Here is a 24,697-nt window from a genome sequence, read left to right as displayed (position 1 = left end):
TTAAAATGCCATGACTGTGTGTTTTAGGGGGGAATAGGGACTTCAGTATAACAGAAAGTTGCAAGAACATTGTTACAAGCTATCTTCTGTAATGAAGGCAGACATTCAATTAATATCTTCTATTTATCCCCTAGTATTACCATTAGGGATCAAAAAACTATGAAAGCATGTCATCAACCACAACAATCAAAGACAAATCAAGAAAACAAGGTAGTAATCTAATTTAAATAAGAAAACTGCCACTATGCTGCAGCAATAGGAGCTAAAATTATAAAAGCAATTGACTGCTCCATGGGTTCCCATGGTGACTGTACCTTGCTAATATGTTATTAAATGAGAAATAATTACATGGTGATGACACTTTCTGCATTTTCAGAGGAAATCCAAATTTAAAACCGCAAGGAGTAGTTTCCCATGAAGATCCTATTTCTCTTTATAAATTGATAGGGAAAACCTAATAATAACAAAAACTTACCTCCATGTGTTCACATCCGGAAATGTGGCCAAATTCAACTCCAGGTCGGTCTTGGCTTTCCAAGTGCTATCTCGGCAAGATCAGACAGCATACTCCTCTGTCCTGTCCCAGCTTCCACTCCTTATACACTTCCTTTTTATGTCTGAGTTCAGTTAGGAGCTCCTTACTCACCCATGCCAGTCTCCTGCTGCCTTTGATTTCCTACTTGTTGGGATGGTGCTTGCTTGGTCTTGGAGGAGGTGATCCTTGAACATCAACAAGGTCTCTTGGGGCCGCCTTCTTTCCTGGGCCATATTCCATGGGATTTTGCAAAGCAGATTCCCGAAGAGGCCAAAGTCTGCTCTCCTGAAATGCATGGCTGTGTTCCCGGTTTTTGCCTTGATTTTGCCTCTCAGGGTGCTGAATGCCAATGTCTCATGGTCACTGCAGCCAACGCTGCCCCTGACCTTCACATCCACAAAGAGTTCTTCCCAGTTTGTAAATATCCGATCTAGGAGAGCACCTTTACTCGTTGGCTCCTTGATCACCTGTGCCTGGAAGTTGTGATCAGTGCAGTTTAGAAATCTGCCAGGTTGCTAGAGCCCTGCTGTATTTTCCTTACAGCAGATATGAGGGTGGTTGGAGCCCCCAGTGAGGACCAGGGCCTGTGAGTATCTGGCTTCTTCCTGTTGTCTGAAGAAGTCCTCATCTACTTTTCTCAGCCTCTCCAGTTCTCTTAGCCTTTCTTTGCATGGCCCGTGCTTTAGCCCCCTGACCCATCCTGGGGCACCTCTGGTGGCCTGTCACATAGGCCAATATTTGTCTTATAGCAGGGAGCCTAAAATTGGACCAAACCCTCCAGATGTGGTCTTAAAAGCGCTGAATAGAGGTAAAGAACAATTTCCTCCACTACCTGTCCTTTGAGGGGATTTATATTGTAGCGTGGAAAGCAGAGAAGGTGTAATGACTGGCTATAGGGACTATTGGTCTAGCACTAAGGGGCTGTCTACTCATGTAATCAGTGCTCAGAAGGGGGAAGAGGAGTCTTTGTCCTCCCTGGGATCAGGGATCACGTCAACAGGAATTGGGAGCCAAGGATGTGTTTCTCTGCAGAAGAAAGACCCTGCCTCTTATGTTAACAACTCTAATTGCTTCTTTCATAGCAGCATTTCTTAACTTTTAAAAGAAGACGTCTTGCTTTAGAATGATTTTCACAGCAAAGAGCTGCGGGCCAGTGCAGGACACTGGGAGTAGAAAAGTTGTTCTTGCTTCCAAAAGTACAGGGGGACAATCACTTCCCTAGTCCTGCACACCACACTATTCCTAATAGAAGCCAGGATGCTATTGGCCTTCTTGGCCACCTGGGCACGCTGCTGGCTCGTATTTAGCCAGCTGTCAACCAACACCCCCGGGTCCTTTTCTGCTGGGCAGCTTTCCAGCCACTCTTCCCCAAGCCTGTAGCGCCGCATGGGGTTGTTGTGACCCAAGTGCAGGACCTGGCACTTGGCCTTGTTGAACCTCATACCATTGGTCTTAGCACATCAGTCCAGCCTGTCCAGATCCCTCTTTACAGCCTTCCTACCCTCAAGCAGATCAACAGTCCCATTCAACTCGGTGTCATCTCCAAACTTACTGAGGGTGCACTCGATCCCCTCGTCCAGATCATTGATAAAGAGATTAAACAGAGCTGGCCCCAGTACCAAGCCCCGGGGAACATCACTTGTAACTGGCTGACAACTGAATTTAACTCCATTCACCACAGCTCTTTGGGCCCGGCCATCCAGCCATTTTTTCAGTCAGCGAAGAGTACACAAGCAGCCAGAATCCCTGCATCAGTATGACGTTGCACCAGTTTTCGTGTGTCATCTGTTCTGCCCCTTGTCATATGCAAACTATTCATAATCTAATCAGCATATTGGGAAATGACAAAGTCTTACAGTGCCAGAAGATTTGTGCACTTCTGTTCTGAGAAATAGCTTGGTACAGATTTGTCCTTCTTACTCACGCGTATTTCTTTAGCATACACAGAAATTTAAGAGGCATTATCTAATGAAGGCATTTTCACAGTAGTAGTTTCTCCAGATGGGAAGACTGTAACAGAAGTACATAACGTAATTGAGGTTACAAAGAGCATTTCCTGCAAGAAACATTTTGTGTGGTATCCTTTTCACTTTAGGTAAGATTAATTGCCAATAATAGTCGTTGAATTTTTTTTTATTTTTTTTTTTAGCTTCATCTTTTGACAACTGTGAAGCGTCAAATACCTCAGTTAAGGTAATTAAAAAAAATAAAGAAGTGGAAAATGGTGTCTCTTCTGTTACTATGTATTCTAACAGAACACTTCCATGAGGAGGGTTGATGGTTCAGAAGACAGTATTGGGAAATTCTAGTTGTCTGCCATGGAGAAAATGTGAGGGACATGATATTTTGGCATAGGGAAGACGAAAGGCCCACAGAAGTAAGCAAAGGTATTAAAAAAAATCCCCCCAAATCCTTAATTTTGCAAACAAATAGTGACAGATCATACTGAAGTTTCCTTGCCTAACGTTACTGTTTACAGCTGTTTACAACTTTACAGAAGATATGTTAACAAAAACTGTAGAGATTTCTAACTTCTAAGTGGCCTACAACGAGGCCAAAATAGAGAAGACCACAGGGCTCTTTGTCAACACCCGCATTTCACTTTGGGGTGTAGTAAGTAAAAACATACTTGTGTCAGCACTAGTCTAACTTGCTTGACTTTTAGCAGCGGCAAAACCAGTGTAATATGATCTTGGTTGGGAATTTCTTGTGCAAATTCCACCTTTGGTCTAGGATTCCTTGTACAGTTGCTAAAGAAAGTTACTGCTGGCACACTAAGAGACCTGAACTGACTTGAGAGTCGGTCAGCATTTTGTCATATGCTGCATTTCTTCCCTCCGACAACATGGCAGTTGTACCCAAGACGCTGTAGCTGTGTCAAATGTGCAAAAGTCTTTCACACAAACACTGTAGCTCGGACACATCCTTGTAGCAATATGATAGAGTGTTGCTTCATTCTCAGTCATGAATTCAAACCTACCTTAGTTTAGCGGCAGCAGCAGCAGGTAATTGGTATTGATGGGAAAAGGCTCTAGAGACATTGCTCTGCATCTGCAGGTACAGTCATGTGCTGAAATGTGTTTTGTGACCTGACCATCTCTGTCAAATACGGCTCAACCAAAATACCAAACTTGTAGCGGAAAGGAATGTTTGCTCTTCATGTGTATTATTCTTCGTCATTCTCTGCCTGTCACTCATTGACCATGCCCTAGGTTCAGTAATTGACTCCAGCTTTGTATCAAGGGACTGGTAGAGCCAAATATGGGGCCTTTCATCTGTTTTTGATGCCTACTCGTTAATAATTGAACTGGTATCTGCAGTAACATCAGAAAGAACATTGAATGGACAACAGTGAAGTAGCAATCATCTAAAGTAATTACAGCCAGAGACAGGTTTAATATTTAGTTTGAGGTAAACATTTCAGCTCTTTCCATAGACGGTGGAAAGATGGTGATTTGCTCTTTCATGAAATCACTCTCCGAGGCAACTGGTCTGTATTATATACCAGCAGTTCTTACCTCTCTTCATTGGTTACCTAAATTGGACGAGTAGTCAGAACTGGATGTTGAGCTTCCATATGGCCAATGTTAAATGAGACGAACAGCGCACATACTAACCTGCAGCCAGTATTATCAGAGAAGCCAAATTAATTTTGAAGTGACCCATACCACATCCCATCACCTGTTCCAGACACTAGAATTTGGCTTCAGCCATCGTCTTTATCCTCCTCTGGGTAAAGGACCCTTGAAAGGCAAAAGATACATGTCTGATGAACAGCAGAGTTGCAAAAGTAGTTATGGAGACACAGTTTTAGGCTCTATCAATTAATGCCATTGTTTTTCTCTCAAATATCAGGCATGCTACTAATTATGTCTGATATCAAAGATGAGATCAAATGGTCTTTCAGTACCTTCCCGCTCTTCACTGAACAAAACCTCTTTCATCCCAAAGTGGGCTGCTCTTCTGTTTTTTTTTCATTGTTTAATCACAGTCCACCTGAACTCCCACTTTGCAAATGAAGGTGAAAATGCAGGTTTGTAAAAACCTCTCCCAGGGTGCTTGTGTGGCTCATTTTTCCCAGTTCCCTCACATGCCAAGGGGCAGCACAACTCGTTGGGAGGAATGCTCCTTAGCCTAATGGAGCAAAGTAAGCTTTTGTATGTAAAGACAGGAGCAGCGTCTATAGGAAGAACCCCATGTGCTCCATTCATGAATGCTTGCTTAGGTCAGGAATTTTTTGTGGGATGAGCACACGGGGCACTCAGCCTTATGAAAGGCCTTTTCATACCAGTTTTACAGACATAGAGAACACATTTCCATTAATCCATAAATTGCAAGAGAAAATGCAGAGGAGTAATAAGAATTGTGGTGGGATTGTTTTGTTTTGTGTAAGTGAAGGGGCCTTCTTTTGTAAACATTAGTCCTTTTATTCAAAACTATGAGCACTCCTGCTACGGGTTAGTATTTTACCTGGGTGTATTTCGTCTGGGAACCTGCTTTCCCCTGTCTTTGGGCAAACGAATTACTCAGCCTTTTTACAACTGGATTTTGAATCACAGAATCACAGAATGGTTGAAGCTGGAGGTCATCTTGTTCAAACCCCCTGTTTTTCCTTAGGTCTTGATGTAAAAAGGAATCACTGATGCTCTCTTCCACACTCATAGAATCATAGAATCATAGAATGGTTCAGGTTGGAAAGGACCCTAAATATCACCTAGCTCCAAACCCCCTGCCACGGGCACGGACACCAACCCTTAGACCAGGTCATTCAAAGCCCCATCCAGCCTGGCCTTGAACACTTCCAGGGATGGGGCATCCACAGCTTCTCTGGGCAACCTGGGCTCCAGTGCCTCACTACTTACAGTAAAGAATTGCTTCCTAATATCCAATCTAAATCGACCCTCTTTCAGTTTGAAACCCTTACCCCTCTTCGTGTCATTACACTCCCTGATAAAGAGTCCCTCCCCATCCTTCCTTCCATGAAATGATAGAGTTTTCAATTCTTGGTGAAGGGAGGCGGGGAGCCAGCAAAACTGCCACCTTGGATTTCCGAAGGGCAGACTTTAGCCTGTTTAGGAGCATGGTTGAGAGTGTCCCCTGGGAGGCAGTTTTGAAGAGCAAAGGTGCCCAGGAAAGCTGGTCATACTTCAAGCAGGTGCTCTTAGAAGCACAGGAGAAGGCCATCCCCATGTCCCGAAAGACGAGCCGACGGGGAAGAAGGCCAGCCTGGCTAAATAGAGAGCTTTGGCTGGACCTCAGGAAAAAAAGGAAGGCTTACATTCTCTGGAAAAGGGGCTTAGCAACTTGTGAGGATTATCAAGATATAACAAAGCTATGCAGGGGGAAGATTAGAAGGGCCAAAGCTCAATCAGAACTCAGCTTGGCCACTGCAGTTAAAGACAACAAGAAGAGATTTTTCCAGTATATCAACAGAAAAAGGAAAACTAGGGAAAATATAGGTCCACTGATGAATGAGACGGGTGCCCTAGTGGTGGAAGACACAGAGAAGGCAGAGTTACTGAATGCCTTCTTTTCTTCGGTCTTTACTGATAAAGCCGTCCCTCACGCATCCCATACCCTGGAGGCAAGGGGGAAGGTCTGGAGAGAGGAAGATTTTCCCTTAGTTGAGGAGGACCGGGTCAGAGACCACTTGGCCAAGCTGGACATTCATAAATCCATGGGCCCTGACGGGATGCACCCGCGAGTGCTGAGAGAGCTGGCAGATGTTATCGCTAGACCACTCTCCATCGTCTTTGAAAAGTCATGGGGAACAGGAGAGGTGCCTGAGGACTGGAGGAAGGCTAACGTCACTCCAATCTTCAAAAAAGGCAAGAAGGAGGACCCAGGGAACTACAGGCCGGTTAGTCTCACCTCTGTCCCTGGGAAGGTAATGGAGCGACTCTTTCTGGATGTCGTCTCCAAACACATAGAGGAACAGGAAGTTATTGGAAGTGGTCAGCATGGATTTACCAAGGGCAAATCATGCCTGACCAATCTGATAGCTTTCTATGATGTTATAACGGGTTGGCTGGATGAGGGGAGAGCCGCAGATGTCATCTACCTTGACCTTAGCAAGGCTTTTGACACTGTCTCCCATAACATCCTCATTAGGAAGCTGAGGAAGTATGGGCTAGACGAGGTGACAGTGAGGTGGATCGAGAGCTGGCTGAGTGACAGAACTCAGAGGGTTGTGATCAGCGGCACAGAGTCCAGTTGGAGGCCTGTAACGAGTGGTGTCCCTCAGGGGTCAATACTTGGACCAATTTTGTTCAATATATTCATTAATGACCTAGATGAGGGGACAGAGTGTATCCTCAGCAAGTTTGCTGATGATACCAAGCTGGGAGGGGTGGCCGACACTCCAGAGGGCCGTGCTGCCATCCAGCGTGACCTGGACAGGCTGGAGAGCTGGGCAGAGAAGAACCTAATGAGGTTCAACAAAAGCAAGTGTAGGGTCCTGCACCTGGGAAGGAAGAATGCCAAACACCAGTATATGTTAGGGGCGGACACGCTGGGAAGCAGCTCTGAGGAGAAGGACCTGGGGGTCCTGGTAGACAGCAAATTATCCATGAGCCAGCAGTGTGCCCTTGTCGCCAAGAAGGCCAATGGCATCCTGGGCTGCATAGGGAAGACTGTGGCCAGTAGGTCGAGGGAGGTCATTCTCCCCCTCTACTCTGCACTGGTGAGGCCACAACTGGAGTACTGTGTCCAGTTTTGGGCTCCCCAGTTCAAGAGGGACAGGGAACTACTGGAGCGAGTCCAGCGAAGGGCAACCAAGATGATTATGGGACTGGAGCACCTCCCTTATGAGGAAAGGCTGAAAGAGCTGGGACTCTTTAGCCTGGAGAAGAGAAGGTTGAGGGGGGACCTGATTAACGTTTACAAGTATCTAAAGGGTGGGTTTAAGGAGGACGGAGCTAGGCTCTTTTCAGTGGTTCCCAGCGACAGGACAAGGGGCAATGGGCACAAGCTAGAACATAGGAAGTTCCGTTCAAATACACGGAAAAGCTTCTTTACAGTAAGGGTGACAGAGCACTGGAACAGGCTGCCCAGGGAGGTTGTGGAGTCCCCTTCTCTGGAGATTTTCAAGACTCGGCTGGATGCAGCCCTGAGGGATGTGCTTTAGGCAATCCTGCTCTAGCAGGGGAGTTGGACTAGATGATCTCTAGAGGTCCCTTCCAACTCTGAAGATTCCGTGATTCCGTGATTCCGTGATTCCTTAGTCCCCCTTTAGGTACTGGGAGGCTGCTATAAGGTCCCCCTGGAGCCTTCTCTTCTCCAGGCTGAGCAACCCCAGCTCTCTCAGCCTGTCCTCATAGGACAGATGCTCCAGCCCTCTGACCTTCTTCCTGGCCCTCTGCTGGACCTGTTCCGACAAGTCCATGTCCTTCTTGCGCTGAGGGCTCCAGAGCTGGACACAGTACTCCAGGTGGGGTCTCACCAGAGTGGAATAGTGGGACAGAATCACCTCCCTCAACCTGCTGGCCACGCTTCATTTGATGCAGTCCAGGATGTAGTTGGCTTTCTGGGCTGCAAGTGCACATCGCCAGCTCATGTTGAGCTTCTCGTCCACCAGCATCCCCAAGTAGCTCCCTACCTCCCTCCCTCCTTCCCTTCCTCCCTCCTTCCCCCTCTTCTGTACAGGCTGTGAGTGGGAGCTGCCCACCTCAGGTGGCAGAAGTGACAGAATTCATGCTCTTACTCTCTACCTTTTTGGGTTGTAAAACAGCCTAAACAAGACAACTAATGATTAATAACCTTAGTTAGATGGTAAGAGGCCTTGTATGAGTCAGGCTTTCATTTCACTGAGGTAATTTCCCATTGTTTAGTTAATTGGTAGCATCAGTTTATGGTTTGGAGTTACACAAGCATTGCAAGTGTCGGTAGCCTTGCACTAGCCTGAAGGAACCACCCTAGAGGAAAGAAGGGGAACGTATGAATGAGGATGAATGGATCAACTTCCACTCTCAACTCTAAGTCCAAAAAGCTGGTCTATGCTTCAGTCTGAAACCTTTTATGAATATTCTGATTCTCAAAGCTAATTCTTAGGCCCAGTTTTCTCAGACATCATTGTTTAGAAGTGTTTTGGATAAAGCACTCTTGCAGGCATTATGGTTCTTGGGCAGTAACGTTATTGCTGTTTCTGCAGGTGGAACAGCTCAGTGACTGCTGGGTTCTGGCATGAAGAACATGCTGAGGCTGATGCCCCTACTCCGTCTGAGTGGGAGCTTGTTTTTGTATTATACTGTGCCATAGCTCTTACTCAAAGATAAAATCTTTAAATCTTAAAGTTTAAATTTGAATTTAAATTTTCTGTCTCTAAGATTTCCTTTTTTTGCTATCTGATGATGGATAAGAGTGGCTAATTAAATAACTACATGGTGGTCTCAGCTACAATTTTCACAAAGTTCTACACTTACTAGCTTATTACTGAAGCAAATGGAAATCTTTGAGTCCTTACTCTCGTCTGTATTTTTGCTAGGCTAGGCACTTGAAATCACCACTAAAACTTTACAGCACTGGAACTAGTAATCAGAAAGGTTTGCATGTTCATAAAAAGACTAAAATCTCTTTGACAGCTTAATTACTGTGTCATATATTCTTCCTGCTTCTTGAAGAAACCCTGTTAAAATGGATCTTTGATAGACATATTTGGAACATCACTTCGAATAAAATACTTTCAATAACTTTGAAATATACAGGATTTTATTTTAAATAATTTAATGAAATCTTGTAGTTTTTCAACTTAACTAAATGTTAATTTTTCTGGGCAGGCACAGTTATGCTTTTATGCATAATCCTCCAAGTTTCTTCATGTAGACATTCTTCTTGGCTACATTCATTTACAAAGAAGGGACAGCATCACAGCAAGAAGCTGGGAAGCAGAAGGAAGCAGAAAGCAGATGAACAGACAGGTCTCTGATGTGATAGAAGAAAATTTCTTGTGGACCTGAGATTGCTGCAGTGCAGCCAGTCAGTTGACTAAAATCAAGGCGGCAAGTTAGGACTTGTCCTAGACATCCACAGCAGTCAAGGGGAGGGTCTCTTACCTCTCTTCAAACAGTCCATCTCCAGACACGTAATGGAGCACAAACTACACTGGATGACACACAGGCAACCATCACAGACAAATAACCTGTGTGCTCCTCAAGTTTGACTGACTGGTCACAGATAACATGGAGACGGATGGTGAGCAGAGGAATAGAGCAGAGGAATGTGATCATCTTCTGGTAGATTAAATGAGCAACCTGTTGAATTTGGAATCTTCTTAATGGTGTTTATACAAAACCACCTTAAGGTACACATTTAAGCAAGCAGATCACTTAAGGGATTTTGAATTAATCCATAAGATTCTTCATAGCTCGGAGGCTCTGATATGTGAAATATAACAAGATACAAAAATGAAATTTTTTTTTATTAGAATGATCATCTTGTTCTGCGATAGTTTTGTAAGGTATTAAGTTATTGTAAGGTAATATCTAGTTTATTACCATCTCAATAAGGATTGTTCTGGATATCCTTAGTGATATGCATAGAATAAGGGAAAGGAGACAGAAATAAGAACACTATGTTCTGTTTCCAAGAATTAAATTTTCTTTGATGAATCTTTTTAGCAAGTGAGTGCACTGATGACTGCTGCTCTAAACCTTAGAGTATATTGAACAAGTCCCACAGCCTGTATTGGCACATGTCCTGCATGAAAGATAACCCCTTAGAATGGTGGAGAACGAACGGAAACAAGCCAGGTGTTTGCTTTATGATAAACAAAATTATGTATTTTAAATGAAGCACCAACAAACTGAACAGCTCAATAGTAAAAAGTTAGAGCAGACAAAAGGTTTTTCTTCTATAGATGAAGAAGCCTGGCTTTGCATGTTTTCAGCCTGGTCTGCTGTGCCATAGGTAAATAACAATGAACTCCTGACTTCCTTGTTCTATTAGCTTGTCAAATAGGTTTATCTTTATTTTTTGTATTTTTGGAGAGGGAGACAGTGAGAAAGATAGGGCCATGGAGATCTGCTTGCAAGATGCAAAAATCACATCCAAAAAGTAAGCTCTTCAACCTTCTCATGCATTTGAATACTTCAGCACTAGGTAGACACTAACTGGTAGGTATGTAAATTCCCTGGATTAATTCTGATATGGAGCAAGTGGGAGATGGCAAGGAACTAATTAGTTTTTCCAAGAACTGATTGTGCATCAGGCAGGGGCTATTCTGAGTTAACTTCCTAGCAGCTTATAGAATCACAGAATTGTTGAACGGTTCGGGCTGGAAGGGACCTTAAAGATCATCTAGATCCAACCCCCTGGGGCTTTATTTTCTTTATCTGTAGCTTGGCCATAATGGCTACTTCTGTAGTACTATAAACATGAAGACCGCTCAGGTATGTCAACTTCAGTTCTCTAAAAAAGAGAGCTGTGGCTTATTCCATCTATTTCTAAAAAGCTCCACTCGTGATCTAGTTTTGAAGCTGGTAGGTTATACAAGTACGTAGGAAAAACTCTGTGCCAACATATACTTGAGGTCAATTCAAAATGTTACTGTACAGGGTACTGAGTGGAGGTACTGTTTTTTTCATCTATTTGTGCACTGCAGGGATTGCTGGAGAAGAGAATCAGTGTGTGAACTTTTTAGTGTAAATTGTTTGTTTTCTACTCACACTTCCATAATTACATATGATATAGTGAGAAAATACTTGCATTCTGCTTCTGTGAGAGGAAAGAATATGTAGCCTAAATGAAGGAAATATCTTTGTTAGAGCACGGAGTAGTCTAATGAGGCACATGCTGCCTTTACTTTTTATACTAAAGCCATCCAGGGGCAGTAAAGCAATGGATCCCTTTGCTAAGTGTTGTACACCTAAACAATTAAGACATGTTCTCTGCCCCAGAGGTCAGTCTTCTGACTGTCGGACAGAGCTCGAAGAACACCAATGGACTGAGAAGTTTCAGTGACAAAAATTTAGCAGAAAAAAACAAAATTAAAACTTACCACTTACCTATTTATATAGTAGTTATTTCTAACTGTATTAGGGGAATAGAGTAGTATTTCTTTAGAATACTGTGCAGAGATTCCTTAGAATACAGGTGGTATAATATGTAAATGTGTGCTTTGAGACCTTAACTAAAACTTTCCTTGTTTACATGGTTTAGCATAGGCTGCTAAACAGACTTCATGATATACATCTATTTGGTACCTCCATTTTAAAGAATTTATCTGTTTTTTAACACAATTACATTATTCTAACTTGGACCAATGACAGCAACAGGGAGAATATTTAAATTGACGCCTGCCGTATTTAAAAGGCTGCCTAGTGCAGTTCAGCAGAGACACTCTTTTCACAACTGTCTGAAAAGGATGACAGCTTGCCTTCAAAACAGCATTTAAATGAAAAGTGTAATCCAGTGCTACTGTAGGATGTTTTAAAGAGACTGTCAGCTACAGCTGATCCCTGCTTTAGATTCTGGAGCTTCTCATTGTCTCATATTGTTTGATGTGTTGGTTCAGCACATGCCTGAAGGTAATGTGCAGTCACTCATTCGCTCCTCAGTAAGATTTTATTGATGGGGAAACTCAAAATGATCAATCAGATTTTCTGCATTCTCACTTTTTCAGAGGGATACAGGTTCCGAAATTGTTATTAATTCCATTTGGGAGAGTTAGCATATTGCTTCCATATGTTTTGTGAAGCTGAGATCTCGCATAAGCATCACTATAAAGAGAAGCCACACTGCTTAGACTTTTTTTTTCTCCTCTCTACAGGGCATCTTCATTTTTCTTCATAGAAACAAACTTTAAAGGCCACACACTTCCACTTCATCATTTTCTGTGTTTGTGAGCCAGAAAAACTAACTTAAAACTCCATTGCTCTTCAATTATTTATGTCTTTGCATTGCAAAATTTACAGTTTGCGTGTTAATGTAGACATGAACACAATACTGTTATTTGAATTAAAAGTTAAAACCAAGTTATATTATAGCTCTTGCTAAAGACACACACTGAAAAAGAAACCTGAACTCTGCTCTTCTCCTCATGATCAAAAGTTCTTTTCTGGCTGAGAATACTAGTTTGCTCTCAAAAGGTGTGGAGGACTGAGTAAGGAGAAAAGATGGGCACTTCAGCATCTCTACCTATAAACCTGCATGTGGTGGTTCAGGCATCAACTAGTGCTCGACGAAGTAGTCTCAAGCACTCCTTTGATCATTCTAGAGCACGGTCTGCTACATGGGAAGAGACTTCCTGGTGCAGTGAGTCCAGCACCTGTTATGCAAATAACAATGCATGAAAATCCTAGACACAGAAGGATAAATACCCATCTTTGAATTGCAAAGGTAGAAGATCAAGGTAGTTTAATTTCAGAACTTCACTTAAATGTCTAGAAACCTCTTCACTAATTTCAGACTACATTTCGCTGATTGATTTCATTTGTTTTAATCTCAAGGTGGAGTATGTCTATTTAACACCTCCTTCATTTTGGAAACATTACATTCTTTGAACTTTGCACCAATCCTAAGTAGGTTTTTTGAATGTCCAGACCCTTGATTATCCCTGTCCAAGGAAGACTAAAGCTGTAAGTTCCTTTTTGCTATGTTAGTTTGATAGAATCTTGCCTGGAAACATCTGGAGCATTCCCTCCCCCCAGGCAAGGGTCTTGCATTCTCAGAGAGTGCAAGTAAGTTTCATCCGTCGCAAAATATATGCTTTCAAACAAAAGGCACTGAATGCTTTCTCCAGCAATGTAGGAGAGAGTTAAACACTGGCTAAAGTAAAATGGATAACATCTGCTTACCCAGTGTGTAATCTTTTGATACCAAATATAGGACTTGGCTGAACCAGGACAAGGGGTATCGGGCACAAACTTGAACATAGGAAGTTCCACCTAAATATGAGAAGGAACTTCTTTACTTTGAGGGTGGCAGAGCCCTGGACCAGGCTGGAACCGGCTGCCCAGAGAGGCTGTGGAGTCTGCTCCTCTGGAGGCATTCAAAACCTGCCTGGACGCATTCCTGTGCAACCTGCTCTAGGTGACCCTGCTCTGGCAGGGGGGTGGGACTAGATGATCTTCAGAGGTCCCTTCCAACCCCTACCATTCTGTGATTCTGTGATTAAATGTAATATAACTACAACTTAGGGCAAATTTTACTGCCTTTGTGCTATGACACTGGTTGAACTTACTTTCAATTTGTACTGTGTTAACAATCCTCTATTTGCCATTTGAGCCTGAAACTCTGTCTTTTGGTCCTATTTGAATGGATCGTTAACAGTATGGGAGCCTTATGTATGAAGGGCTTCTCTTTCTTGTTGTTATGTGCCTGTCCTTTCAAATTCAACACAGCTATCAGAAAATAAATGGGAGAACACCTTGCTGGCAGTTGCTAAGGCTTGTATAATTAATTGCTGGTGTAGGACTTCATACAGGGAGGGGGCAGAAATAATTTAAATGACAGAATCAGATTAATCCTGGATTTGGCCTTTTAGAATTTTTGCAATCACCTTGCACTATCCTAATATTTTTTCTGTAAAATTTATATCTGAGCAGCTGGAAGACTATTGAAGTAATTGTCTTTAAAAATTGCTATTTTAAATGACTGTCCACCCTCCTTGGGAAAAGTGATTTATAGAAATGAAAAGTAATGGCAAGCTCTTTATTTCCACTTCAGTGCTCCACAGTGTTCAGGTACTGTAGCCTTCAGTTTATTTTAATCAACAGTGTTACTTAACCTTGGAAGGAGTAAAATGCCGTATGTCCAGAGAGAAATGAACCAGCACTCAAACGGAGTAGAGGCATCAGCCTCAGTGTGTTCTTCAGGTCAGAATCCAGCAGTTCTGAGCTGTTCAACCTGCAGAAACAAGAATAATTTTACTGCCCAAGAACCAGAGTGCCTGCAAGAGTGCTTTATCTAAAACACCTCTAAACAATGATCTCTGAGAAAACTGGGCTTAAGAATCAGCTTTGAGAAACAGACTTTTCATAAAAGGTTTCAGACTCAAGCACAGACCATTTGGATGTGCTTTTTTAGAGTTACTAGAGCCAGTGCCACAAAGATAAAGGAACCGATCCTGTGTCGCTATTAAAATGAAAATCTCACTGAATTTGATGTAAGTCTTGCACAAGTGAAGACTCCAGGATGTGTGGCCCACTGGTTCTTCATACTCCATATTACTCTGTGTCAGCCATCTCCACCTAGCGATGAAGAAAGGGTCCTGAGACTGAGGGGACAGTCCAAACTAACTCTTTGTTTACAAGAGAAGCCCTGTGAGGAATTGGCCACATGGCAGGCATGCTACACATATCATAACAAGCTGTTTAAATGATTATATAAGGAACTGCTCAAGTCTGCTTTCAGTCATATGCAGGCAAATCACCTAATGTAAAGGATGCTGCACGGGTCAGAATTTGGTCATTTTTTTTCCTCACAGAAATTCAATATCAACAAGTTTAAAATCATGGAATCATAGAATGGTTTGGGTTGGAAGGGACCTTAAAGATCATCTAGTTCCACCCCCCCTGCCATGGGCAGGGACACCTCCCACTAGACCAGGCTGCTCAAAGCCCCATCCAGCCTGGCCTTGAACACTTCCAGGGATGGGGCATCCACAGCTTCCCTGGGCAACCTGTTCCAGTGTCTGACCACCCTCACAGTGAAAAAATTCTTCATGATATCTAATCTAAATCTACTCTTTTCCAGTTTGAAGCTATTTCCCCTCACCCTATCATTATATGCCCTTGGAAAAATTCCTTCCCGCCCCTCCTTTCTTGTAGGCCCCCTTTAAGCACTGGGAGGCGCTATAAGGTCTCCCTGGAGCCTTCTCTTCTCCAGGCTGAACAACCACAACTCTCTCAGCCTGTCTTCATAGGAGAGGCGCTACAGCCCTTTAATCATCTTTGTGGCCCTTCTCTGGACCTGCTCCAACAGGCCCACGTCCTTCTTGTGCTGAGGACTCCAAAACTGGATGTACTACTCCAGGCGGGGTCTCACCAGAGCTGGTCGCACTTCTTTTGATGCAGCCCAGTATGCAGTTGGCCTTCTGAGCTGCAAGCACACATTGTTGGCTCATGTTGAGCTCCCATCAACCAACACTCCCCAAGTCCTTCTCCCCAGGGTTGCTTTCAATCCATTCTCTTCCCACCCTGTATCTGTGGTTGGGATTGCCCCGACCTAGGTTAATCAAGCATGGTTAAGAAAGACAAATGATGAAAAACCCTTCACACGAATCTGCTGGCATTTGGGAAAGATGTGTTTAGTCACTGTGTTTGACCTTTGAAATCTTAAGGAAGTGTGCTAATGCAAAATTAGAATATGCACACAGATTCTGCAATTGTTAACTGTGCTTAATTTACATAGACTACTTTATGGGCGTTTCACTGAGTTGAAGGATGAGAGCATCTGCTGTTTGATTTGATGGCTGCATGCAACTATAATGCTTCAGAACTGGGACTCAAGTAAAGAAAAAAACATGCAGAAATGTGACCCTGGAGAGAAAGGGGACACTGCAAACACGGCACCTTACTCTTCAGCAAGTCTTAATCTTAGGTTTTTCACTTGTATTGCCACGAAAATGGGCAGCTGTAGTTTTTATTGTATTTTGCCAGCTCTACTCACTCTGTTGGTAAGACAAAGCTGAAAAAGAGCTGAACTTCTCAGAAAGTCCAAGAGAACTAGGTGCTCCAATTCTATTATGATGCACTAGAGTTTAATAGCTTACCTGCCATCTTTGAAAATCTACTCAGAAATGCTACACAAAATTCCCAGTGCAAAATTTGTCCTTCATGATGACAAAGATACACAACTGAGGGAGACATGCACCCTGTGAATTTTACGGAAAAGCAGTTGGCAGACTTTTAAAAACTGTTTTCATGCACAAACACAAAACTGACAGAGAGAGACACCAGTGAATTTCATATGTCCTTTTTAGAACCCTGAGTTTAGAGTTTAAGTGACTGTCAAGCTAAAAACACAAAAGAGATGGTAGTCACAATCATCTGCAGTTCCAGAACGAGGAAATAGGATTGCGTAGCCTATTTTCACTATAGCTTCTCTTGCTGATACTGTAGCTCACTTACAGTATTTCTGTTTCTGGAATAAATTCAGGATATCAAAAAGCTAAGGCTTAGGCTGCCTACCTCTCTGGCAACAGCTACTTCTTTGAGTCCTCATACATGGAATGCCTCAGAGAGATAGACATTCTTTCAACGACATCATCAGTTTCATTCATAGTAGCTCCCTAGCAAAAACACCTCACATTAATTCATCACTCATCTTTAAGAGAACTTATAAAATTATCTAGTCCAAAGTAAACCTTCCATATGTTTCCAAAAGAGTTGAACCAGTTCAGGGCAATAGACAATGATGTCCTCTGTTCCCTGTAGCCTTCTCAAGAGCTGGATGCCTCATTATTAAACCTTATTTTAGCAAAACAGTGCCAAAACAAACGCCAAAAGAAACTCAGTGGACCTCTGTCGCCATCTAAAGGTTGCAACAAAAGCACTCCCTGACCGATGGGACAGTTACACTGAATGCAACGGGATTCTCTGGGATTACAGACTTTTTATTATCAGAGAAGTGTTTTATGTACTTAGGTAAGTAGCAATCAACGTTATGAAAGACTGATGAGAGTCAGAAGACAGAAGACAATCTAGGAACCCATTTCACTATGTTTCTCATATGCTGCAGGGTCAGTTCTCAATCTCGAAGTGATTCCTCTTGTAAACACCACTGAAGTAGACATAACTACACAGAGTATTAGTCTACTTAGGACAACTGCAGAAAATGGACATTCCTCACCATCAACGCTGGTGAGAAAAAAACCCACTGTTTAATATCATCAAGAGTTTGTTCTTTGGTGTTTGAAGTCAGACACAGTAGGAAGAAAAGACAACATCAGCTGACATCACACTCATGAACAGATAAACTATTGCTTCTGATGGCTGTCTTTTACATTTAGTACTTTCTAATAGTAGGTTCACAGGTTTTATTGCTCAGGTTTTATTTTATTTGGTGGAAAATATCATCGGAGAACTTGGGGTTTGGTGATGTAAATTTCCCCAGTTGAAGCATCTGACCCTACTCCTGTGAACACATTTAACTTGTAACTAATTAGGAAGCTATAAGCCGTGTGCATCTTCACAGCAACTGCCACATGTGTTAAATAACACAGTCCGTACAACTGGAAAGTGAAAGGAAATGTTAATTTGATTGCTGCATCTTGCACTAGGCTAGCAACACTGATGCATTCATCCTCGTTCATATGTTCCCCTTCTTTCCTCTAGGGTGGTTCCTTCAGGCTAGTGCAAGGCTACCGACACTTGCAATGCTTGTGTAACTCCAAACCATAAACTGATGCTACCAATTAACTAAACAATGGGAAATTACCTCAGTGAAATGAAAGCCTGACTCATACAAGGCCTCTTACCATCTAACTGCAAGGTTATTAATCATTAGTTGTCTTGTTTAGGCTGTTTTACAACCCAAAAAGGTAGAGGGTAAGAGCATGAATTCTGTCACTTCTGCCACCTGAGGTGGGCAGCTCCCACTCACAGCCTGTACAGAAGAGGGGGAGGGGGGGAGGGAGCATCAGTGATTTGGATTCACAGCCCTTCCCTTGACTGTGAAATAAACACCTCAGGCTTGGACTTGTCATTGAAATAAAAATCAATGACAGAATGAAATAGCCTTCTATATGCCACTGCGGAATGGCAGGGGTTCAGTATCCTTTTCTGAAGACAGGGCAAAAGAGACACATGGACAGTAGGGAAAGGCAATGTCCTGTTGGACCAACTATTATTACTGTAGCCAGAAAAAGAGAATAAATCCAGGGATTCACCAGTTCTCTTGTCAGTGACAGCGGGCCCATATAGACACAGCTCCCTTGTTTAGTCCTTTGTTTTTGAGGTCCCAAGTGCTATTTAATTTATATGTTTTCTTCTGATGTTACAGACACCACTGCTGTGCTCATTCACAAACAGAAATCCAAGACACCCCTTCTGGCCTCTGCTCTGTGGCACTCCGTAGCAACAGAGCATTCCTCGACTTGGCCAACTTTGTCAGGCAGGTGACTGGCTGCCAACAACTAAACAGGCATAAGTATGGACCAAGGGTAGAATGGTAGCTAAACAGGCAAAAGTCCTGACATGCCAGAAAGCGTGGAGAACCAGGAGACACTGTCAAGTCAGCACTGGTGGCCCTGTAATGTTAATACTCACAGTGACAAGCCGCTGCTTGGCCTGTGCTGAGGTGAGGAGATTCCGCACCCTCTCGTTGATTTTCTCCCAGCTGAGATCCAAACTGGAATTTACCCTACCAAAAGAGATCCAACAGATGCCTCTCAGTCCCCCTCTGGAGTGACATCATTTGATCCCTTTAGGCACGTTATTTCTAATGCCTCCTTCCTCACATCCTTTCAAACCATCTTTTAAGATCGTGATGATCCCTTCATCCCCTCATACAGAATCTCCGAATAGGGACACACGCAAATAATTCTTCTCTTGTCCCTTTTCCCCTTCAGGATACTTATTTCTTCCTGACTTTTTCTTGGGGTTTTATACTCCCAGTGGAGCGCTCACTCTCTCCCCTTTATCCCCAGCTCCTCTTTCATTACTGCCCTCCAGACTTGTTCTATTTTCAACTGCATTCAGCACTCTCTTCCCTGTACAGCCATGCTTCCCTACCTCATCCTTTCCTCCAGTCCTCTCTGCTTTGCCACGTATTCCATGAAGTCTCATCCCCCACACCTCTGCCTTTCTTTCCCTCTTTCTCCTCTGACATGCCTTTCTCCTCCCCTTCTCTCTTCTCCTGCTTGCTGACCCTGCCCAAAGCAAAGGTTCCATAGGGCAAACTGGCTCCACCCCACCAGCCCTGCCCTCCTGCACAAACGGCAGGGTCTAGACCTTCAAAAGGGTGCAAGACAGACAAGCCTGCCAGGCATCTCAGAGCAAAGTTAATGTTATCGCCATGATCTCCATGCAGTCGGGGCACATACACTGTGTAAGACTTTCACTGCCTAACAACGTGAAAACAGAAAAGAAATTAAGACAAAGGCTAAGACTGAATTGCAGTACCTGCCTGCAGGGAGGTTAAGATTCCGGGGACTAAATACAGGCAGCTTTTACACCATTTCAGATAGGAAAGAGCACACAAACTCGCATGCAAAGCAGGTGCATACGAGGGAAAACCGACAGGAGGCTTACGTTTTTCTGAAGCGGCAGCAGCAGCCCACACAGAGCATACCAAATGGTATCAAGCTCTTGCGCTTAGCACCTGAATCCCCCAAAGGGTTCCCTTCCTGTTCTGACATTACCTTAATATCCAGCTGGGGTGAAGATAAAACATTTCCCTCTGGTTCAGCAATTTATTGTTAAGGTGGATATAATGCCTCTCTTAACCACATCACAGAAATACCATGTGGTTTAATCAAAGCATCAAAAAGCCCAAGTAAAAAGTAAACATCAAGACCTAAGGAAAAACAGGGGGTTTGAACAAGATGACCTCCAGCTTCAACCATTCTGTGATTCTGTGATTCAAAATCCAGTTGTGAAAAGGCTGAGTAATTCGTTTGCCCAAAGACAGGGGAAAGCAGGTTCCCAGACGAAATACACCCAGGTAAAATACGAACCCGTAGCAGGAGTGCTCATAGTTTTGAATAAAAGGACTAATGTTTACAAAAGAAGGCCCCTTCACTTAAACAAAACAAAACAATCCCACCACAATTCTTATTACTCCTCTGCATTTTCTCTTGCAATTTATGGATTAATGGAAATGTGTTCTCTATGTCTGTAAAACTGGTATGAAAAGGCCTTTCATAAGGCTGAGTGCCCCGTGTGCTCATCCCACAAAAAATTCCTGACCTAAACAAGCATTCATGAATGGAGCATGTGGGGTTCTTCCTACACAAATTGAAGGGGATGATCATCCAGTTCCAACTGAAGGACACAGGCAGCTGTATTATAGAGAGGAGGGCAACTGAATCTCAGTTCATCTCCAGATAAGTATCATGAGCACACCCCATGAAATTCAGAAACAATAAATGCGAAACCAATAGAAGGAGATACATCAGTTGTATTTGTCTACCTGAGGCAGCATTTAACTGCGGAACTCTCCAGGGAACTGCAGGAAAGTATTTCACAATAATGAAAGCATATCATAAAGAGAAATAAAGAATTTGCATGGAACATAAATCTCATATTTCAGGGTATAAAGCCAACTATGAATTGACAGGGGTGACAAAAAATTTCTTTGGGGTATTTCTTCATGCAGTTGTATTCTACATGGGTTTTCATGCCCCCTTCTGAAGGGTTTAGTCCTAGTCACTGAAGAAGACTTGCTAGGTCAACCATGGCTTCTCTATATATCTGTACAAAGAAAGCATTTCATGAAGAGTTGTCACAATTTTTCTAGTGAAGTTTATCTGCGAATGCTAAGTTCAATTTGCCCAAGAAGTCAAAAAGTGAATCTTTCTGGTTGTTCAGCTTGTGTTCTCACAGCACAAAGTCAGTCAGTTAACTAATCTGATTAAGAATTAGTAACCTGTTTTGAAAAGCAGAGGGACTCCCAACAGGACTTGGTCATTTGAGGTGCTGGGAGGCAGCAGATGAAGCTGTACGGTGAAAAGCTGAATCCCTCTGACTGGGAGGATAATGCAAGTAACTCACAGGTCCACCTCTTCCAAGAGATGATGAATCATGTTCAGAGGTAGTCTGTTCAGATGGTTCCTTGATCATCTGGGGAATAAGGAAGCAAATTTCCATAACTAGAATTGACACATAACATAGTATAAGAAAGAGACTGGGGAAAGAAAGGAAGGGAGAAGTTGTCATCCACTTTATGGAAAGGAAGCACAAGGGGGTTATTAGAGGTTAGCTGAAAATTCATAATGAACCATGAATGCAGACCCACTGCAAGGCACGTGAAATGGAAGCCCTTAAAACTAAGACCCATAATTAACAAAAATATGCAGAACTCTTCACACTGATGAGTGGCTGACAAAAGCTAATGAAACTCCTTATTTTAGCCAGATACTACCTCATTCATAAAAGGGCAGGACACCACAGGAAATATGAGCAAGCTGCTCCTGTCTTTACATACAAAAGCTTACTTTGCTCCATTAGGCTAAGGAGCATTCCTCCCAACGAGTTGTGCTGCCCCTTGACACGTGAGGGAACTGGGAAAAATGAACCACACAGAAGCACTCTGGGAGAGGTTTTTACAAACCTGCATTTTCACCTTCATTTGCAAAGTGGGAGTTCAGGTGGACTGTGATTAAACAATGAAAAAAAAACAGAGGAGCAGCCCACTTTGGGATGAAAGAGGTTTGGTTCAGAGAAGAGCGGGAAGGTACTGAAAGACCATTTGATCTCATCTTTGATATCAGACATAATTAGTAGCATGCCTGATATTTGAGAGAAAAACAAGGGCATTAATTGATAGAGCCTAAAACTGTGTCTCCATAACTACTTTTGCAACTCTGCCTTTACCATGTTAAAATGTCTTCTGTAAAGTTGTAAACAGCTGTAAACAGTAACGTTAGGCAAGGAAACTTCAGTATGATCTGTCATTATTTGTCTACAAAATTAAGGATTTGGGGGGATTTTTTTTAATACCTTTGCTTACTTCTGTGGGCCTTTCGTCTTCCCTATGCCAAAATATCATGTCCCTCACATTTTCTCCATGGCAGACAACTAGAATTTCCCAATACTGTCTTCTGAACCATCAACCCTCCTCATGGAAGTGTTCTGTTAGAATACATAGTAACAGAAGAGACACCATTTTCCACTTCTTTATTTTTTTTAATTACCTTAACTGAGGTATTTGACGCTTCACAGTTGTCAAAAGATGAAGCTAAAAAAAAAAAAAGAGTATTTCAGCGACTATTATTGGCAATTAATCTTACATTGGTACTTTCAATACATTAGCACTAAAATGTAAGAGATACCAAACAAAATGCAGAAAATGCGTAATGCCTCTTAAATTTCTGGGTACTCTAAAGAAATATGCATGAGTAAGAAGGACCGATCTGTACCAAGCTATTTCTCGTAACAGAAGCGCACAGATCTTCCGGCACTGTATGACTTCTTTGTCATTTCCCAATATGCTGATTGGATTATGAATAGTTTGCATATTACAAGGGGCAGAACAGATGACACATGAAAACTGGTGCAACGTCATACTGATGCAGGGATTCAGCTATCCCCCAAAAGTATTTCTATTTGTGTGAATGCACTTCGGATGAGGACCTTTAGAGGCCCTCACTGAAACAACAACTCGACTAAGACATAGAAACCAAGTCAGTGAAGAAGAAAGACATCAGGATCTCCTTTTCCTGAAAGATCTGTTTTCTTCAGAGGCATATGCTGTTAACAAGGGGGAAATCCTTTGCTGGAACAACCCCTATGTATTCACATGCTGTCTCTTCTAGCCAGGTATTGCTACCTGTCCATCCCAGTGTTTTCTTTTGTGAACAGTTCATCTGAACTGAAAAACAGCACAAGCCTGCATATAGTTTTAAAAAGATTTGCTTGAGATAGGTAGTAATATCAACAGCGGTATTAGCCCTGTTAGTATTATTACTAGCAGCAAATCACAAGTACCTCGTTTCTCATGGGATTTAAGAGAATCTTTTGCTGATCTTATACTTTGCTTCATCTTACGGTAACATAACGGTGAGGTTACTTCAATGAATAATTTAGAACTGTCCACCTAAAAAAGAAGAAATAATATGCAGATGTACTGCTTAACATACAAAGACTTGGTCTAATGTAAAGCACCTCCAGCCCTCACAGACAATAATAAATTCATTCTTCCTTCGTTTCTTATTCTTTTTTTTCCCTCCTCAAATTGCAAAAATATGTACACGCCATAATACAAACATTTTTCATAAAATCACCTCCTCTAAAACCGCAGTTTGCTCTCCTTTGTAGATTTAACTTTGTAACTAGAGACTTCCCACATAACATGAAGTTTCAGGACAAAACATAGAGCAAGAAACATACACAAGTTTTAGGAATATAAAGGGACATATTATTTCTGGAAGCAAGAACAACTTTTCTACTCCCAGTGTCCTGCACTGGCCCGCAGCTCTTTGCTGTGAAAATCATTCTAAAGCAAGACGTCTTCTTTTAAAAGTTAAGAAATGCTGCTATGAAAGAAGCAATTAGAGTTGTTAACATAAGAGGCAGGGTCTTTCTTCTGCAGAGAAACACATCCTTGGCTCCCAATTCCTGTTGACGTGATCCCTGATCCCAGGGAGGACAAAGACTCCTCTTCCCCCTTCTGAGCACTGATTACATGAGTAGACAGCCCCTTAGTGCTAGACCAATAGTCCCTATAGCCAGTCATTACACCTTCTCTGCTTTCCACGCTACAATATAAATCCCCTCAAAGGATGGGTAGTGTTCCCCAATGCCAGATACGCACTGGAGCTTTCATGTGATCTCAGCAAGTTCCACCGCCCACTTCCTCAAGGCGGGCAGTGGAAGGGCAGGTGCTGATCTCCTCTCTCTGGGGACCAGTGATCAGGCATGAAGAAATGGGATGAAGCTGCACCAGGGGAAGTTCAGAGTGGACATCAGGAAATGGTTCTTCACAGAGAAGCTGGTCGACCACTGGAACAGGCTCCCCAGGGAAGTGGTCATGGCACCAAGGCTGTCAGAGTTCAAGGAGCATCTGGACACTGCTCTTAGTCTAATGGTTTAATTTTAGGTGGTCCCGTGAGGAGCTGGACTCAATGATCCTTAAAGGTCCCTTCCAACTTGAGATATCCTGTGATTCTACGATTCTAGGATTCTTTTTTAATATGTTTGGCAGTAAGATGGCAAAGAGTATGAAGACAAGGCCCAGGTCAGCAAGATTAGGAGTCTGGTTTTGTTGCTAAATATTGTGCTGATGTTTCAATAAGGTCACAGGATGCCACATTACTGGTTAATTTAGAATGGGAACCGTCAATAACGGACATTACCCAAGAAGCAGTGTAGAAGAAACCTGCCCTGGCCAGCGTGGATGAACAAGGAACCTCTGACTGAGCTTTATCATGAAGACTGTGTACACAGACAGTGTACTGTGATATGGGTAAGCAGTGATGGGTCACCAGGCAGGAAAACAACAATGTTGCCTGAGCCTGCAAGAATGACGTTAGTGACCTAAGTTTGGTCCGTGTTAAGTTTATGG

General features: G+C 42.8%; 1 protein-coding gene across 6 annotated transcripts in view; it reads right to left on the bottom strand.

The window, feature by feature from the left end:
- SPATA6L (spermatogenesis associated 6 like) overlaps positions 1-24,697 on the bottom strand; it is a 42,982-nt gene that overhangs the window by 2,727 nt on the left and 15,558 nt on the right. For 2 of the 6 annotated variants that reach the window (XR_008464002.1, XR_008464005.1), the window contains exons 8-11: positions 23,122-23,230; positions 22,329-22,372; positions 21,062-21,255; positions 476-4,278 (exon numbers count right to left, since the gene is read on the bottom strand). Coding sequence is in view for 2 of the 6 variants with exons in the window: in XM_054187057.1 (XP_054043032.1) it covers positions 21,100-21,255; positions 22,329-22,372; positions 23,122-23,230 (309 nt within the window). In the remaining 4 variants the exon portion in view is untranslated. Of the gene's footprint in view, positions 1-475; positions 4,279-9,764; positions 9,784-9,840; positions 14,378-21,061; positions 21,256-22,328; positions 22,373-23,121; positions 23,231-24,697 lie in introns of those variants that run through there. The other 4 variants (XR_008464004.1, XR_008464003.1, XM_054187057.1 and 1 more) reach the window with 4 other exon arrangements.

This window comes from Rissa tridactyla, chromosome Z (assembly GCF_028500815.1).
Source record: "Rissa tridactyla isolate bRisTri1 chromosome Z, bRisTri1.patW.cur.20221130, whole genome shotgun sequence".
NCBI classification, from domain to species: domain Eukaryota; kingdom Metazoa; phylum Chordata; class Aves; order Charadriiformes; family Laridae; genus Rissa; species Rissa tridactyla.
The sequence above is the reverse complement of the archived record's forward strand: the minus strand, read 5'-3'. Positions and strand labels throughout refer to the sequence as shown.